General features: G+C 42.6%; 1 protein-coding gene across 1 annotated transcript in view; it reads left to right on the top strand.

Annotated features, from left to right (window-relative positions):
- Window positions 1–17,985, top strand: part of ZFP91 (ZFP91 zinc finger protein) — a 503,483-nt gene extending 485,498 nt beyond the window's left edge. Inside the window, 2 exon segments of the mRNA XM_030221066.1 lie at window positions 15,442–15,541; window positions 15,746–17,985. Of these exon segments, the coding sequence (XP_030076926.1) occupies window positions 15,442–15,541; window positions 15,746–16,196 (551 nt within the window). The 3' untranslated portion in view covers window positions 16,197–17,985.
- Window positions 17,986–18,611: the final 626 nt, after the last annotated feature.

The following is an 18,611-nucleotide window of genomic DNA, read 5'->3' as shown; positions in this document are numbered from 1 at the left end:
CCTTTTGAGCCACTGAATTCCTGTCATCTGAAGTGCTTGACCTGGAAGGTCTTGTTTTTGGTGGATGTTACTTCAGCTCGCAGAGTCATTGAGCTTCTGGCCCTAGTGGTGGATCCAACTTATACAAAATTTCGTTATACTAAAGTAGTTCTCCACAGTTGCCCTAAATTCCTGCCTAAGATTGTGTCTGAGTTCCATTTGAGCCAATCAGGTCTTCCTACATTTTTTTCATGTGCTCTTCCTGGCGACAGCAAACTGTAAGCGAGCATTGGCCATTTACTTAAAGCAAACCAGGCCCTGCAGACAGTCCGCCCAGCTTTTTGTTTCTTTTGATCCCAATAGGTTGGGGGTCACCTTCAGGGAAACCCACAATCTCTAATTAGCTGGCAGATTGCTTGGATTGCTGCCTGTCAGAGAGCTAAGCAGTGAATTTTCATATTGTTTGTTTTGATTCATAGATTCCAATTGGCTGGCAGATTGCTTGGATTGCTGCCTGCCAGAGAGCTAAGCAGTGAATTTTCATATTGTTTGGTTTGATTCATAGATTCTAATCTGCTGTTAACTGTGTGTCCTTCTCTTAATATCTCCTTGATAATCTGCTTACTTTACCTCCATCTATCCTATAAAAAGAAAAGGAAAAACGAACAAAAAAATACTCCCTCCCTTTCTTTTCACTTGCAGAGGTTCTAGCCTCTAAGTTACTATATCTTTCTACGTTCTGACTTAATATCCTTTTCCACCCCAAGGTTAACTCTCCCTATATAGGAACATCAAGAGACAAGTAATCTATATAAATAATTCTCACCTCCAACATTCTGAAGCTCAGTCTGTGGCAGGGAAACACTGAAGCCCTGCCCTGTTGGTAGGCTAGGCTGTCCGCACCACTCACTCTCACTCATGCACCACTCACTGTCGCTCATAGACCCGCCCTCAGCCACGCCCCTTTCGCACATAATTCGCAACCCCAACATTCTAATGAAGCTGCAACTTCGGAGGTGGTGTAGATTGGAATTTTTCCCCATGAGTGTCTGCCCCGACCTCGCGTCACAATGTAATGACGTCAAGGGCGGAACACTGACATTCGAGTGGCGAAACGGACAAGGCGCGGAGGCGGAGCAACAAAAAATAAAAGAGCGCCCCCACAAAACCAGCGTCGCGAACAAAAAAAGAACCAGGGTATCACCGTGTGATGGACCAAGCCTGCCACAACGTGCGAGGGAGGGAGGCAGGCAGGCAGCCTGAACGTCACAGGGTGGGAGGGAGGGACACAGCTAGCCAGCCAGCCTCTCCAGTGCTGAAACGCACAAGGCATAGGTGCGGAGGCGGAGCAACAAACACAAACAGAGCGTCCCCACAAAAAGAGCGTCGCGAACAAAAGAAGAAACCAGGGTATCAGCGTTTCATGGAGCGAGCCAGGAACAACGTGGGAGGGAGGGAGGGAGGCAGGCAGCCAGAATGTCGGAGGGTGGGAGGGAGGGAGACAAGTAGCCAGCCAGCCTGAACGTTGGAGCCAGGGAGACAGCCTGAACAACGGTGGGAGGGAGACAGCCTGACAGTGGGAGGGAGGGAGGGAGGGTGGCAACCTGAACGTGGGTGGCAAGGAGGAAGGAAGGGGGGGCCACGACCATGACGGGCGGAGGTAGGGGAGGCCACGACCCTGAAGCTCGGAGGGGGGAGCAGAGGAAAAACTGGAGGGGGACGAGAAAGGGGGAAGGAAGACAGGGGGGAGGGGGAAGGAGGCCGGGAGACGGAGGGGGGGCCCCTGCCACACACTCTCACTCTTTCTCACACACACACTTGCACATTCACTCTGTCTCTCACACAGTCACTCTAACAAACACTTTCTCAAACATACACACTGAGAGGCACACCTTGCTAGCTCCCGTTTCATTTGTGTCAGAAACAGGCCTTTTTTACTAGCCTTCAATAAACCCTACATTGGTCAATCCCTCTCATGCATATCCCTTAATACTGTTCACCTTGTCATACTTCTGAATCACATCAACATGACCTTCGTTCATAGTAGATGACGGCAGAAAAAGACTTGCACGGTCCATCCAGTCTGCCCAACAAGATAAACTCATATGTGCCACTTTTTGTGTATACCTTACCTTGATTTGTACCTGTCTTTTTCAGGGCACAGACCTTATAAGTCTGCCCAGCACTATCCCCACCCCCAACCACCAGCCCCGCCTCCTGTCCAAGCTGGCTCGCATTACTGAGTGGTTTACAATTTAAAATCATATAGCAGGGAAAGAACTACAATAATGAAATAGGATACATGCTGTGCTTTAGTCCCAAGGCAAACTATCTGGAACCTTAGAGCTTGCCCCATCTGTCTCCAAATATCTGCTATAAAAGGTTAAATCAACCTTGAGAAGGAATTGTCTACAGTTAAGGAAGCATCTAGGATTTCCCAGTTCCCAGTCAATTTACCACCAGCACTGCCACAGAGAATAAAACAGAGGAATAGATGGGTCACAGTATTTATTAAAATGGACTTGGGAAAATCCACTGCTTATTTCTAGGATAAGCAGCATAAATTGTATTGTACTGTTTTGGGATCTTGCCAGGTACTTGTAACCTGGATTGGCCAGTTTTGGAAACAGGATGCTGGGCTTGATGACCTTTGCTCTGTCCCAGTATGTAAGTATTGCCATCATACTTATGTTCAGTAGGCTCGGATAGATTACGACCTGTGACAGAGGCATTCACCTTCCCAACCATTGCCCTTATATAATTCCTTTGCCACATTGGAGCATTATGATGCTCAGAAAAGAAGTACTAATGTGGACCCAGAGGCAAGGAATGTAACACAATCCAACAGACATCCCCAAAACAATGACTGATCAGTGCAAAGCAGAAAATTCTTACTGCTAGGAGACTGTTATCAGAGGCATTAACTTAGGAACACAGTTCAAAGGATCAAGCCTAGTTAAGTGCCTTTCATGATCCTCAGCTACCAGAAGTACCAACCAAGCACTGAATGTGATCCAAGAGGAGAGTGTAAGTCTTGGAATACTGATGTTGTATTCCACCTGTGGACAAATGGCCTGGCCAACAATAGCAAGTTTAGATCATCCTATATGCTCTAGTTCTGAGTGTAAAGCTTTATTTGTGAGTGACATTGCCGAAGGGTTAGAAGGTAAAGTTTGCCTATTTGCGGATGATACTAAGATTTGTAACACAGTGGACACCCCAGAGGGAGTGGAAAACATGAAAAAGGATCTGAAAAAGCTAGAAAAATGGTCTAAGGTTTGGCAATTAAAATTCAATGTGAAGAAATGCAAAGTGATGCACTTAGGGAGTAGAAATCCAAGAGAGGCGTATGTGCTAGGCGGTGAGAGTCTGCAAGGTACGGATGGGGAGAGGGATCTTGGGGTGATAGTATCTGAGGATCTGAAGGCGATGAAACAGTGTGACAAGGCGGTGGCCATAGCTAGAAGGTTACTAGGCTGTATAGAGATAGGTGTGACCAGCAGAAGAAAAGTGGTGTTGATGCCCCTGTACAAAGTCGTTGGTGAGGCCCCACCTGGAGTATTGTGTTCAGTTTTGGAGGCCGTATCTTGCTAAGGATGTAAAAAAGAATTGAAGCGGTGCAAAGAAAAGCTACAAGGATGGTATGGGATTTGCGTTACAAGACGTATGAGGAGAGACTTGCGGACCTGAACATGTATACCCTGGAGGAAAGGAGGAACAGGGGTGATACACACATTCAAATATTTGAAAGGTATTAATCCGCAAACGAACCTTTTCCGGAGATGGGAAGGCGGTAGAACGAGAGGGCATGAAATGAGATTGAAGGGGGACAGACTCAAGAAGAATGTCAGGAAGTATTTTTTCACGGAGAGGGTGGTGGATGCTTGGAATGCCCTCCACGGGAGGTGGTGGATATGAAAACGGTAACGGAATTCAAACATGCATGGGATAAACATAAAGGAATCCTGTGCAAAAGGAAGGGATCCTCAGGAGCTTAGCCTAGAATGGGTGGCAGAGCTGGTGGTTGGGAGGCGGGGCTAGTGCTGGGCAGACTTATACGGTCTGTGCCGGGGCTGGTGGTTGGGAGGCGGGACTAGTGCTGGGCAGACCAATACGGTCTGTGCTGGGTCTGGTGGTTGGGAGGCGGGACTGGTGGTTGGGAGGCGGGACTAGTGCTGGGCAGACTTAACGGTCTGTGCCGGGGCTGGTGGTTGGGCGGCGGGGATAGTGCTGGGCAGACTTATACGGTCTGTGCCAGAGCTGGTGGTGGGAGGCAGGGTTGGTGGTTGGGAGGCAGGGATAGGGCTGGACAGACTTATACGGTCTGTGCCCTGAAGAGGACAGTACAAATAAAAAAGTAGCACATATGAATTTATCTTTTTGGGCAGACTGGATGGACCGTGCAGGTCTTTTTCTGCCGTCATCTACTATGTTACTGGTGCCTTGTGCCTTTTTGCAATCTGGTTACGAGATTGTTCTAGAAGTAGTCGTGTCCCTCCTATCTCCTTCTAGCTCAGATTCAGGTCTGTTATTAGCTGTGACACAAAGTTGCCCAGTACAGCAATTTGACTGGCTACTGGCATGGCTATCATGACATTCAGTAATACCTTTACCATTACTGCTGTTTACAGGAATGCCATATCTTGCAATAACCCAGCACAGCAGAAGTTAAATAAGCAGTACTGGCAGAAAAATGAAATACAATAAGGTCCTGATATGTATGCTGATAGATTTTAAAATAAGCACGCAGTATGGACTGAAATAATATGGGTCAATGTGACACAGTCTTATGCTTGCGTTTGCAGCTCCTCTGTGTACTACATTTATAAAGAAATACTGTCTCAAGCCTGTCTCTTGATCTATGTGACCATTAAAACTGCATGCAGAAATGACAGGGGGAGGAATCCCCCCTCAGAGGGAATTGTCTACCTTGATAAGTCTCGGACTTGCTCCAAATATTACCTTATAAACATCGAGATAATATTCTGGGACAACTCCAACCCTGTAAAAACAGCAAAATAGCTTAACCTAGAACATGGAACTTGTACCTGTGCAATTCTACCTGCAGTACATATGTTCTATCATACCAGATAATCTTTTATCTCTCTTAAATATCTCAATAGTACCTCCAGATTTCTTTAGGAGTAATTGAGAAATCACACAGGCCCCTACTGGACAGTGTGGGTAGAGATGTGCAATTTTTTTTTTTTAAAGCACTCTGTTATTAGAATCTTTGTATCAGGTACCCCCCCTAACTAGGCTGATCTGAGTTCTTACCTCTCCCATATATACTGCCAAACAGCATTGCACAAGTACCCAGAATAACAATGAAAACTTAATTAATTATAAGAATGTAATATAACCAAGAATGAAAATCAAGATTTAAGTTATATACAAATGCTAGGTAAGTTTAGAATCAAGTTAGAAATAAACATTTTTTTAAATGCTTTAGAATGAATACTTCAGAAACTAGTTGGAGTAAAATACACTCGCTACGGCACACAATCAGACCACCTGTTTTATTACCCAATAGCAAGTACAGAGCTTGTCTTAAACAACCTGGCGGTGAGGAAAATCTCTTTCCTCAGGAACAGCGGGATTTGAAGGTGGTCTGGAGCTGGTCGGTCATGCTTTGAGGTGTTCCAGGATGTGAACTGATATAAGTTCAGAGGAGTTTGATAAAGGCAATGTCTCTAATTAGATAATTGATTGTGCCCTGCATGTAATGGCCTGAGAAACCACAAGAATGTCTCTTGACATCATTCTGGAAATGTTCTCTGAATTCTGGCTCTATACAGTCTTGAGTCAATGTGACCAAGAGCCTTACAAATGTCATTGCAAATTGGCTGATGCAAGACAATGTTAACAGGGTCACAGTTACTTTCCTTCCAAAGTGCAAGCATTGACAAAGTCTAAGCAAAGTTTGATGTATCGGAACATTAGCGTTGCACAATAGGATTCTGGATTGTAGCAGGCTGTAGACCAAGCTGTGTATTGCACTAGTTTAGTGGCAGGGGTCGTACCCCTACACTTTCAGATTGCCCACTAAGATCATCCAAGATTAAACTCTGAGCACAGGAATTGCTTAGATAGGAATTATCTTCCTTTTTACAGGCCAATGCATCAAACCTGTTACCTCAGAGGAAACTGAGAAGGGATTTTATTCCAAGTACTTCTGGTCACAGAATTGATGAGAAGATTTCTGTCCCTTCCTAGCTGTAAGTGCTCTAAACAGGTATCTGACCAAGAAGAAATTTGGAATGGTTTCCCTGGTTACTTTGCTCCCTATAATTCAAGAAGTAGATTTTTTTTCTCTTTCTTAAGCTTTTCTTTCCTTGAGAAGATTTGTTGTTCTTTTCACACTTTGTTGTACACTGATCTGATGATTTTACTGTGATAGTATATCAAGTTTTTATTAAACAAAACTAAACTGTGCTATCCAAATTTTAAAAATGCCTGTACCTACATACAGATACATCTCAGTCACAGGAAGATTCCAAGTGGGGAAATATTACTATCAGTATCACATTCTGCCATTCAGACTCATGTCAGTACCCAGGGTCTTCACAATATGTTTAGCAGTAGTTGCAGTGTCTATTCAGACTGGGTGTGTATGTGTTTCCCTACCTAGACAATTAGTGGAGGAGCAAAATAATACACACAGGCATTGGGGTGCTAGAGTAACTGATTCAGCTTAAAGCAATTCCCACTTCATCCTCTCCCATCAATTAGAGTTCATTGGATTTCTGCTAGGCACAATTCAAGCCAGCACTTTCCTCCCAACACTGCAGAGAGAGAGGACTCACCTCAGTGGTTCAGGAGATAAACCAGAGTTAGCATGTATCAACTTGGAGGATGTTGAGATGGCTAGGCATAAGGCCTCCACCATCCATGACATGCCTCAATTTGAGGTAAGCTCAATGTACTCTTCCAAATGGATTCAAACTACGGGGGACCTTCAGAATGTCATCACTGTGGCAAATCCTCTGAAGGAATCTGTCTGTTGGTGGCTAAGTGTTGGTAATTTGGACTCAACCCCAGCAAATACTAACAAGAGATGCATCCTTCCTGTAGGTGGGTTCCACGCCTCAAAGTCAGTAGTATGCTTAGGAGAAAGGAACACCAAATCATTTTCCTGGAGCTGAAGGATATTTGGAGGTTTTTCAGAGATATACTGGTGATTTTACTTGAAAGACGATATATCAGGTTTTAATTAAACATGATCCAAATAGACAATTAGGTTGCAATGTACTGTGCCAATAACAGAGTGGCACAGGGTTAATAGAATAGTAGTAGTAGTAAAGTAAATTAAGACCTGACTTTTTAATGTCGCATATGGTTCACTTCTCAGCTGATCTGCCTCTTCTGCTTTATTACCCATTACCCCTGGCTAAGAGACCTCTTCTCATACTTTTTCCCTTTGATCTCTTTCTCTCCTGTTTGATCTCCTTTTCCTTTTTCCCTCTTGTACCATTTTCTGTTCTGTTCTTTTATTTTTAATATTGTAAACTGATTAGCAGCACAAGTGTGTTAGGAAGCAGTCAAGATGTGGAGATGAACCAGCTCCCACAGGATTGTTCTCAGAGTCACGTGTCTGGGAACAACAACCATTTTTGGTGAGCAGACTGAATTGGGTCATGCAGCCACATGAATGTTCCTTGAACATGGACACTGCCCAGAAGATCTATTGAGAGGTGCACCCCCTCAGTAGACCTTTTTGCCAGTCACAAGTCTCGCAGTTCTGCTCCAGATTGTGGTCAAATGGCAGACATGCCTTTCTCCTAAATTGGGGGAAGGGTGTTCTTTATGCATATCCTCCAGCACCTCTCCTGAAACTTGAGCAGGATCCAGGAACCATGATTCTCATTGTGCCATACTGGCTGCGAAAGATCTAGTACCCTGTACTTTGGAGGTAGCCTCCAGAGATCCGTGCTAGACAGGAATGCTTTCCAACACTTGCATTCTGGTCTTCAGTTCCTAGCCCTCACAGCTTGGATGTTGAGAGGTTAGAGATGGACCAGTGAACTACTGAGGGTGTCTTTCAAGTTCTGTTTACTTCCAGGAGGTTCCACTAGGAGATCATATGGTTTCAAATGGAAGAGGATTGTCATCTGGTGTTAGGGCAAGGTCCTAAATCCTTTTTCCTGCCCTACACAAAAACTGCTTGAATATCTCTACACCTGTTGGAGCCAGGTCTCAAGACCAACTCCGTAAGGGTGCATCTCAGTGCAGCTGGTTTATCATTGGGTAGAAGGTCAGCTTGTTTCTGCTCAACCTTGGTTGTTTGGTTCATGAGGGGCTGGCTTGTTCTTAAAACCTCATATCAAGCCTTCAACTGTGTCACTGAGCCACTAGATACATGCTGTCTGAATTATCTGACCAGGAAGGTTCTGTTTTTGTTGGCAATCACTTCAGCACACAGGGTCAGTGAGTTGCTGATCCACTTTAAACAGTTTTACAATAGAGAGGTTTTATGCACACATCTTAAGTCCTTACTAAGGTAGTGTTGGCGTTCCATCTTAACCATTCTGCCAACATTTTTCACAAAGCTACATGCCCATGAAGGTAAAAGAGCACTGCCCACTCTGGACTGTGAAAACACCTTTACCTTTTATCTGGAATGGACTAAAACATAGAAAGTCCACCCAGCTTTTTCTTTTGATCTCAACAGGATGGAGGCTGCTGTCGGTAAATGCATCTCGCAAATTGGTAAACAGACTTCATTTTCTTTGCTTATGTCTGACTGGGATGAGTCTAAAGAATTCTGTCACAGCTAACAGTGTTAGAGTCACAGCTGTGTTGGTAGTCCACTTGAGGTCAACCTCAATTGAGGAAATCATGAGAGCTCCAATGTGGGCTTCAGTCCACTCATTTACATTACATTACTGCCTAGAACAGGACAACTAATGCGACAGCCAGTTTGGTTAGGCAGCCATTCAGAACTTATTTGGGGTCTAGAATTCTGTCCCAAGTTGTTCAAAAAAGAAAAAAAAATTAGATTGATGTAAATTTTTTTTTGACTAGTCTTGAGTGCTGCAGGCCTCAAAAATAATTCCCCCCCCCCCCCCCTTTTTTTTTATTTTAAGGACAGTCTGGTAGTTATGGATTCCCATTATCAAGCATACTGCATCCTGTTTGTCCTCAGAGAAAGTGAAGTTGAGACTCATCTGTGTAACAAGTGTTCTCCAAGGGCAGCAGGATGAGTGCGTAGTATACACAACAAAAGTTTTTCTCTGTTTCTATTATGTTTACTCATTCCTTGCATTCAATTCAACAGAATCTCTTAGTGCATCTTTTACCAAGCTGTGGTAAAAAGGGCCCTGCAGTGGTGTCGGCACATGGATTTGTTGTGCGCCAAGGCCCCTTTTTTATCATAACGAGTAAAAGGATTTTTTTAAAAAAGGAAATAGCAGTACGGCTGTTTCCTGGCGGAACCCTTACCACCACCTATTTATGAGGCGGCAAGGGTTCCTATGCTAACCTGGTGGTAACTGGGCATCAAGCGGGATTGCCCGATTACTGCTGGGTAAGCCCTCGGTACGAAAAAAAACGCCATAGAAGAGCGCTGTGGGGGCAGACATTGACATGCTGCAGCCTGCTGATATTTGTTCCTCTAAGTTTAGTGCTACTGGACTTATAATTTGGAAAAAGTTACCCTATAATTTGCGATTTGAGATCTCCTATCAAAAATTTAAAGCAGGACTTAAAACCTGTTTGTTTGAGAAAACATTTGATAATTAAGACTTTATATATCCCATTGCCTGTGCGATGGCTACAGTGCCTGGGCTGTGGTGCTTGGAATTGCGGAAGTATAAATCTAATTCTTAAAATGGTATTCCTCCTTGCTAAAAGCCCCTCCCCCAGCTGTTTCTCTGCCCCTCTAAAGCTGTTCTCTGCTCTCCTACAAGTTTTGCTATTGAAAAATGCAAACAGACTGCTCCTCCCAGAAGTCTCCCTCACATGACAGCTCCAGACCTGACGGAAAATTTTGCACATTAAAGATTTAGATTTGTTTTTTCTAGTTTGCCCCTATCCAGATAAGCGGTCCTTCCTGTGCATCACTCAGAAATGTCTGTGCATTTCTTGTAATGCTCATTTTAATACTAATGAGCTCTTACTACATAAGTGTTGCCATACTGAGACAGACTGAAGGTCCATCAAGCCCAGTATCCTGTTTCCAAACGTGGCCAATCCAGGTAACAAGTACCTGGCAAGATCCCAAAACAGTAAACATTTTATGCTGCTTATCCTAATAAGCAGTGGATGTTCCCAAGTCCATTTTAGTAATGGCTTATGGGCTTTTCTTTTAGGAAGCTATCCAAACCTTTTTTAACCCCCCAATAAGCTAATTGCTTTTACCACATCTGGCAATGAATTCCAGAGTTTAATTACACGTTGAGTGAAGAAATACTTTCTCCAATTTGTTTTAAATTTAATACTTTATAGCTTCATTGCATGCTCCCTAGTCCTACTATTTTTGGAAAGAGTAAACAAGCGATTCACGTCTACCTGCTCCACTCCACTTATTATTTTATAGACCTCTATCATATCTTCCTTCAGACGTCTTTTCTCAAAGCTGAAGAGCCCTAGCCATTTCAGCCTTTCCTCATAGGTAAGTCGTCCCATCCATTTTATCATTTTTGTCGCCCTTCTCTGTACCTTTTCTAATTCCACTATATCTTTCTTGAGATGTGGTGACCAGAATTGCATACAGTATTCAAATTGCAATTGCATCATTGAGTGATACAAAGACATTATTACATCATCTTTTTTATTTTCCATTCCTTTTCTAATAATACTTTTTTGCTTTCTTTGCCACCGCAGCACACTGAGCAGAGGGTTTCAAAGTATCATCAGCGATGACACCTGGTTGGTGATTCCTAACGCAGAACCTTGCATCACGTAGCTATAGTTCGAGTTCTTCTTTCCCACATGCATCACTTTGCTCAGGTTAAACATCTGCCAATTGGATGCCCAGTCTCCCAGTCTTGTAAAAGGTCATCTTGCAATTTTTCACAATCCTCTTCCAATTTAACAACTTTGAATAACTTTGTGTTGTTGGCAAATTTAATTACCTCACTAGTTATTCCTATATCTAGATCATTTATAAATATGTTAAAAAAAACAGCGGTCTCGACACAGACCCCTGGGGAATCTACCCTTCTCCATTGAGAATACTGACCATTTAACCCTACTGTCTTTTTTCTATTCTTTAACTAGTTTTTAATCCACAGTAGAACACTACCTCCCCTATCCCATGACTTTCCAATTTTCTCTGGAGTCTTTCATGAGGTGCTTTGTCAAATGCCTTTTGAAAATCCAGATACACAATATCATCTGGCTCACCTTTATCCACATATTTGTTCACCCCTTCAAAGAAATGTAGTAGATTGATGAGGCAAGATTTCCCTTCCCTAAATCCATGTTGGCTTTGTCTCATTAATTCATACTTTTGAATATGCTCTGTGATTTCATTCTTTATAATAGTCTGTACCATTTTACCCAGCACCGACATCAGGCTCACTGGTCTGTAATTTCCCAGATCACATCTGGAACCCTTTTTTAAAAAATCAGCATTACATTGGCAACCTTCCAATCTTCCAGTTACATTCTTGATTTTAAGGAGTGGCCTAGTGGTTAGGGTTGTGGACTTTGGTCCTGAGGAACTGAGTTCGATTCCCACTTCAGGCACAGGCAGCTCCTTGTGACTCTGGGCAAGTCACTTAACCCTCCATTGCCCCATGTAAGCTGCATTGAGCCTGCCATGAGTGGGAAAGCGCGGGGTACAAATGTAACAAAAAAAAAAAAGATAAATTACATATTACTGACAATAGATCTGCAAGTTCATTTTTCAAGTCTATCAATATTCTGGGATGTATACCATCCGGTCCTGGCGATTTGCTACTCTTCAGTTTGTCAGATTGCCCCATTACATCTTTCATGTTTATAGAGATTTGATTCAGTTTCTCTGACTTGTCAGCACTGAATGCCATTTCTGGCACCGGTATCTCTCCCACATCTTTAATTTAATCTCTCTGCTATGGCATTGTCTACCCTGAGTGCTTCTTTTACCCCTTGCTCATCTAGCGATCCAACAAATTCTTTTGCCAGCTACTTGCTTTCAATATAGCTAAAAATGTTTTTACTATTAGTTTGTAATATTTTTGCATAGTATTATCGTTAGCTGCTACCCCAAATGGTTTAAAATCACACAGAACCTCTTTGTGCATTAGATGCTGAATAATGTGATCGCTAGACTGGTTAGAACCAGTTTAAATTAGATGTTGCTAGCACTGTAAGCTTTGAGCATCAGCCCCATATTGACATTGGGCCAGACATTGATGTTGAAAAGGCTGGATTATTTTAACTGCTTATATGGGTGTGAGACAGCGAGCTCTCTAGTGATTACAAAGATTGAAGAATAGATCATGTCCCATTGCCATGAGTGCTTTTCCTTTGCCTATTCATGAAATTTGCATTCAGTGTTTATTTTTAAAGCTCTGAATAGGTTGGCACTTAGCTATCTGTATAATAAAAGTAAATGTGCATAGCTACTTGCTATTTTCACTTGTCAGGGAAGGAATTAATAGTAGTCCTGTGCAAAAATGTGGTCTTTTATGGTGTGTGTGTGTGTGTGTGTGTGTGTGTGTGTGTGTGTGTGTGTGTGTGTGTGTGTGTGTGTGTGTCTTTTTTAGTGAGGGGGGGGGAGCAGAATGTGAAGAAAGGTATTTTCTGTGATGGGCCTAAATTTTGTATTAATCTCATCCAGAAAGTTTACACTTGTGTGAAGATTATGTCCACTTAATATATAAAGTAAAACATTGGTGATTTGTATAAGCTTATGCACCAAATGGATGAATATTTTGTGGCTGGTGACAGGTAAATGATGGGTGATGTGGTGGAATGGGATAGTGACAGTTTAATGTTTGTTGTGTTGGAGATATTGCTGTAAGTAGTGGGGGAGTCGGTGATGGTATAATGCGTTGTATGGTGCCAGGCTAAGTGGAAACCAGAGTCTTTGATTCTCATGATTTCAGATTCTTGCTGGCCTTCTTCCAGTCTGCTCTTTCACTTGCCAAACAGGACTTCTACATCCAGTTGACAAACTCTCTTGGCTCAAGCCCTCAACGTCTCTTTGCCACACTGAACTCTCTCCTCAAATTGCCTTCACCTCCAGCCCCCTCTTCACTTTCTCCCCAGACTCTGGCTGAGTACTTTCATGATAAGGTTCACAAGATTAGCCTTCTCAGCCAAGTCACCTCCACCTCTCCTTCTCCCAGTCCATTCTCTCATCCCTCCTTCAACCCCTGCTTCCTTTTCTGAAATCACTGAAGAGGAAACTGCACGTTTTCTTTCCTCCTCCAAACTGACTCCTTTTCCTCTGATCCTATTCCCACCCATCTACTTACCACTATCTCTCCTACTGTCATCCCTTCTATCTGTCATATCCTCATGCTTTCACTTTCCTCTGCAACTATTCCTGATGCCTTCAAACGTGCTATAGTTACCACTCCTCAAAAAACCTTCATTGGACTGTACCTGTCCTTTCAACTATTGCCCCATCTCCCTCCTCCCTTTCCTATCAAAACACTTAAATATGCTGTTCACCGCCGTTGTCTTGGCTTTTTCATCTCAAGCTATTTTTGATCCACTTCAGTCTGGCCTTTGACCTCATCATTCAACTGAAACAGCCCTTGCTAAAGTCTCCAAGGATCTGTTCCTGGCAAGATCCAAAGATGTCTATTCTATCCTCATCCTTCTCAATCTATCTTCTGCTTTTGACACTGTTGAACACCGCCTACTCCTTGATATGATGTCCTAACTTGGATTTCAGGGCTCTGTTCTTTCCTGCTTTTCTTCTTATCTCTTCCATCACACTTTTATTGAATACTCTGGTGGATCCTCCTCCACTACTATCCCATTATCTATTGATGTACCTCAGGGCTCTGTCTTGGGATCTCTTCCTTTCTCTATCTATACTTCTTCCCCTGGTGCTCTGATCTCTTCCCATGTTTTTCAGTATCACCTTTATGCAGATGTCTCCCAGAACTACCTCTCCACACCAGAAAATTTCAGCAGGAATCCAGTCCCAAGTCTAAGCCTGCCTGTTTGACATTGCTTCCTGAATGTCTCACTGCCATCTAAAACTAAACATGACCAAGACTGAGCTTCTTCTTTCCCACTATACCAACCTCTCCTCTTCCCCCATTCTCTATCTCTGTGGATAACACACTCATCCTCCCTGTCTCAACAGCTCGTAACCTTGTGGTCATCTTTGACTCCTCTTTCTCTGCATATATCCAACAGACTGCTAAAACCTGTCATTTCTTTCTCTGTAATACCACCAAAATGTGTCCCTTCCTTTCTGCGCACACTATCAAAACCCTTATCCACACTCTTAGCACCTCTCGCTTAGACTATTGCAACTTGCTTCTCATAGGTCTCCCACTAAGCCATCTCTCTCCCCTTTAATTTGTTCAAAATTCTGCTTCACGACTTATATTCCTCCAGTGTCACTATGCTCATATTAGTCCTCTCCTCAAGTCACATCATTGGCTCTCTATCCATTTCCACATACAGTTCAAACTCCTATTGACTTGCAAGTGCATTCGCTCTGCAGCTCCTCAGTACCTCTCCACTCTTATCTCTCCCTAAACTTCTCCCCGGAAGCACCTTTCATTGGGTAAATCTCTCTTACCTGTTCTCTTGCACTGCCAACTCCAGACTCAGTTCCTTTTTTTATCTTGCTGCACCGTACGCCTGGAATAGACTTCCAGAATCAGTACATCAAGCCCCATCTTTTGCCGTCTTCAAATCTAGGGCAAAAGCCCACCTTTTTGAGGCTGCTTTTAACTCTTAACCCATATTCACTTATTCAGTACCCATGTTTGTTTTATCATTCCCACCTTAATTAATTCCCTTATCCCTTATTTGTTCTGTTTGTCGTCCTGATTAGATTGTATGCTCTGTTGAGCAGGGACTGTCTCTTCATGTTCAAGAGTACAGCGCTGTAATAAGAAGTAGTAGTATGATTTGTATATATTTTGGATTTTCTTAATGTAAATGTAGAGTAAAACTTAAATTTTAACAATATAAAAAAAAACCAGCTTTGTCCCAAGTCCTAGTTAGTGTGTGTGACAGAGGTGGTGTGTCCAATCTGTGTAGCTCATTTTTCTTTTGTAGTATAATACCTATTAGAGGTAGGCAATTTTTTTTCTATTTCCTTGTTAATCTGTCTTCTAATCCCATGCTTATCTGTGTGCCTGTCCTTTCTGTCTCACGTTTGTTCTTTCCCACCTCCACACATCAATAATTCTTTTGTCCTGCTTGCTCATCTTGGGCCCCTTCTCTGCTCCCATGTCTGTTTCCATCATTACTCCTCTATCTCAGGCTCACCTTTTTCTGCCTTGACTTCATTGCTTCTTTGAGACCATATCATGTTTTCTTGTTTTTTTTGCACAGACCAAAGGGATTACATCTGTGAATATTGTGCCCGCGCCTTCAAGAGCTCCCATAACCTTGCTGTGCATAGAATGATTCACACAGGCGAGAAACCTCTACAGTGAGTAACAAAACAAACCTTCTTTTATTTCTCTTTCTGAGACCTTTACATCCGCTTTCCTCTCTATTCCTTACCCTCTGTGCTTGACCCATTTCCAAGTGCCATTACCTCAACTCAGCTCTCCATATTGTACTGATATGACTACCTTTCATCTTGCATCTCTGGGTTATTCTGTGCTAATACTGATACCTGCCTTTCCTTCAGGTGTGAGATCTGTGGTTTCACCTGCCGTCAGAAGGCTTCTCTGAACTGGCATATGAAGAAACATGATGCTGACTCCTTCTATCAGTTCTCCTGCAACATTTGTGGAAAGAAGTTTGAGAAGAAGGACAGCGTTGTGGCACACAAAGCGAAGAGTCATCCAGAGGTGCTGATTGCTGAGGCACTTGCTGCCAATGCTGGAGCCCTTATTACCAATACCAACATTCTTGGCCCCACCCCAGAGGCTCTGGCCCCACCCACCGATGCCCAAGGCTTGCCTCTACTCCCTGAACCACTAGGTGGGGAGGCATACTGCAGTGGGCTCACCACTGATGCAAAGATCCTGGTGGGTTGTGGCAGCAGTGGTGGCATGGAAGGACTTGTTTTGAGTTCTGAAGCTCTGGGTGCTACCACAGAGGTTCTTATTGAAGATTCTGATTCCACCGGACCTTAGAAAAATTAATCTTATTTTCTAAATATAACACAGATGTAAAGAGCAAAAAATAAATGTTACTTAAATAACCAACAGGCATCACAGCTATGAGGCTATAATTGCCTCTTCCCTCTTTTATGTGCTTTTGATGGAAAGAAAAGAAGCAAACCCTTTCTCTGCCTCTACACCCTCGTCCTTCAAGGTAGTAATAGGAGGAAAGGAGAGACTTCTAAAATCATTATGGGTAAAAAAGGAATGCCCTGCTGTATCAAAACTGATTTTTGACTGGGATAGGATTGGGTATCAGCTCTGTGCAGCAATCCTTCCCATTCTCCTCTGCCATTGCTTGAAAGAAAGGGACCATGTGATAAATACATAAATCACAAAAACCTGTTATACACAACACTTATATTGTGACTGTTTCATGTACTTGCCCTACATGTTTGTTCCCTACATATACTTTGCCTCTTGCCTGCCATCACCCACAGTCCCTGCCTTTATAACAGCCTGTGTGGTGACCATTATCGAACTTTGCACTTTTATATTTCAAAGGAAAAATGTGCACACACAAATGTGCTCTAGGTTCTAGGAGCTAAGCTTATCCTCTTTGTATCTAGCAGCAATCCAACATTGTGCTCTGGGAGTAGCATCTATAATAGGAGCACAGTAAGGAAGGAGATCAAACATCAGTGTTTGGGGTTGCTGTCACTTTTCTTCAAGTGCCTCAGTTTTGCTCTGTGTTTAAGGAGGAAGCCTCTGGGCTTATATTACTGCTTTGGGACTCAGATGTGTTTTGGTTATTGCTTAGAATAATACCATCACACACATTTAGTGACAAGTCTGGAACTTAACTTGCTGCTTCTATGCTCTTTGGCTAATATTACAGTAATGTGTTTAAGCCAGTTTCTCTGGAATATCTCCTTTTTAAAGTAGGAGTAGCTTCACTTAGTCTCTTTTATTATTTTTTCATTGGAGGCTCCAACACATCTGGTTACCTGAGTTTCTTATATATGAGTCTTCAAGCAACTCCAGTGATGGGGCAGAAGTCCTTGGAAAGTATAATATATAAAACCTTATACGCATCCCCAAGTTTTGAAGGAAAACCAGAGAAAAAGACTTAACAAAAGTGGCAACTGCATCTGTAGGGAGAAATATGAGAACATTCTGGATAAAGGAGCTTATAAAGAATCTGAATGTCAGAACTTCTCATGCAGTATGAAACTGGCCAGCTCATGTGAGCATTACATAGCCAGTTCGTTAAAGTTGACTTCAGCAGCAATGCTTCACAAGGCAATAAGAGAGGAATGGGAGTGAGCAGCACATAAAAGCAATTTGTAGGTATTATATAACATGATTTCTCTCAGTATAGGCAAGCAGAACTTTAGGGGAATGCACCTCATTTGCCACAGGTGCTACTGTTGCACTACAAAGAGGAGATTTTTTGTAGCTGAATTTAGAATGAGCAAATTTAACTTTGGATCGGATGCACCCTTGAGTGGGCCAATCCAAACAAGTAAAAGTGTCATGTAAAGCTTTATATTTCCAATTGCCTCATTTTCTGCTTTCATTTTCTTTTACATAATAAATATAACTCAGTTCTACCCATTTTCTAGAAAGAACAGAGGCAATTTTAAGATGCATAACATAAAACCTTAGACATATTTTGCACATAAGAAAACTGAGAGGGAATGATCTGTAACAGAATGCCATAATGGCATGGGCGCAGTGATTTGCACTTTGTTTTGGGAGAGCACTATTTTTCTTTTTTGCAGGATTTTCTGTATTTATTAATTAAAAATGGGTTAAGAGATTTGTGTGTCTCTACTCCTAAAGTAAAAGGTTGACCTTTGCATTTTGTAAAATTATATGGTGTCATCCACATCCAGTAGAAAGATGATGTGGAAAGAAGCAGCTGGGTAAAGCCAGTCAGAGAAGTCTTGGAAGTACCTGCAGCTAAGGCTTGGTCCCAGTTAAAGAACTAAAAATGGCAGGTATGAAGACCCCTCATAATAAAGAGACTTTGTATAAACAAACTGCTTCTGTATGTATTTCTAGTCCACCGGTTTGGGACTCAGCTGATGGTGGTTAATATTTAAAGTATCCCTATGTTGAATAAAAACTGATGTCAAAAATGGGAGCTTGAAGTAAGTATTTGGTGCCCCTTTTTTCTCATTTTCTAATTACTCTGGTTAGAATACTAATAGTTCACTGCATCAAAAAAAGTAGAGAATAGAAGCTGTTTTTGTTTTATGTGGAATAACTTCTGTTCTCCAAGAACAAAGCAGATTGATGGATCCTCACATGTAGGTGATGTCATCTGACCTTTTTTGAGAACCTCTGTGCATGCACCTCTTCCCACCTGCTGCTGTCACACAGGACCCCTTCAGTCTTTAGTTTTCCATAGAGCATATCAGATGCATTTTGTAGTGTGGTTGG

The sequence above is a fragment of the Microcaecilia unicolor genome, chromosome 1, assembly GCF_901765095.1.
Source record: "Microcaecilia unicolor chromosome 1, aMicUni1.1, whole genome shotgun sequence".
Taxonomy (NCBI): domain Eukaryota; kingdom Metazoa; phylum Chordata; class Amphibia; order Gymnophiona; family Siphonopidae; genus Microcaecilia; species Microcaecilia unicolor.
The sequence above is the reverse complement of the archived record's forward strand: the minus strand, read 5'-3'. Positions and strand labels throughout refer to the sequence as shown.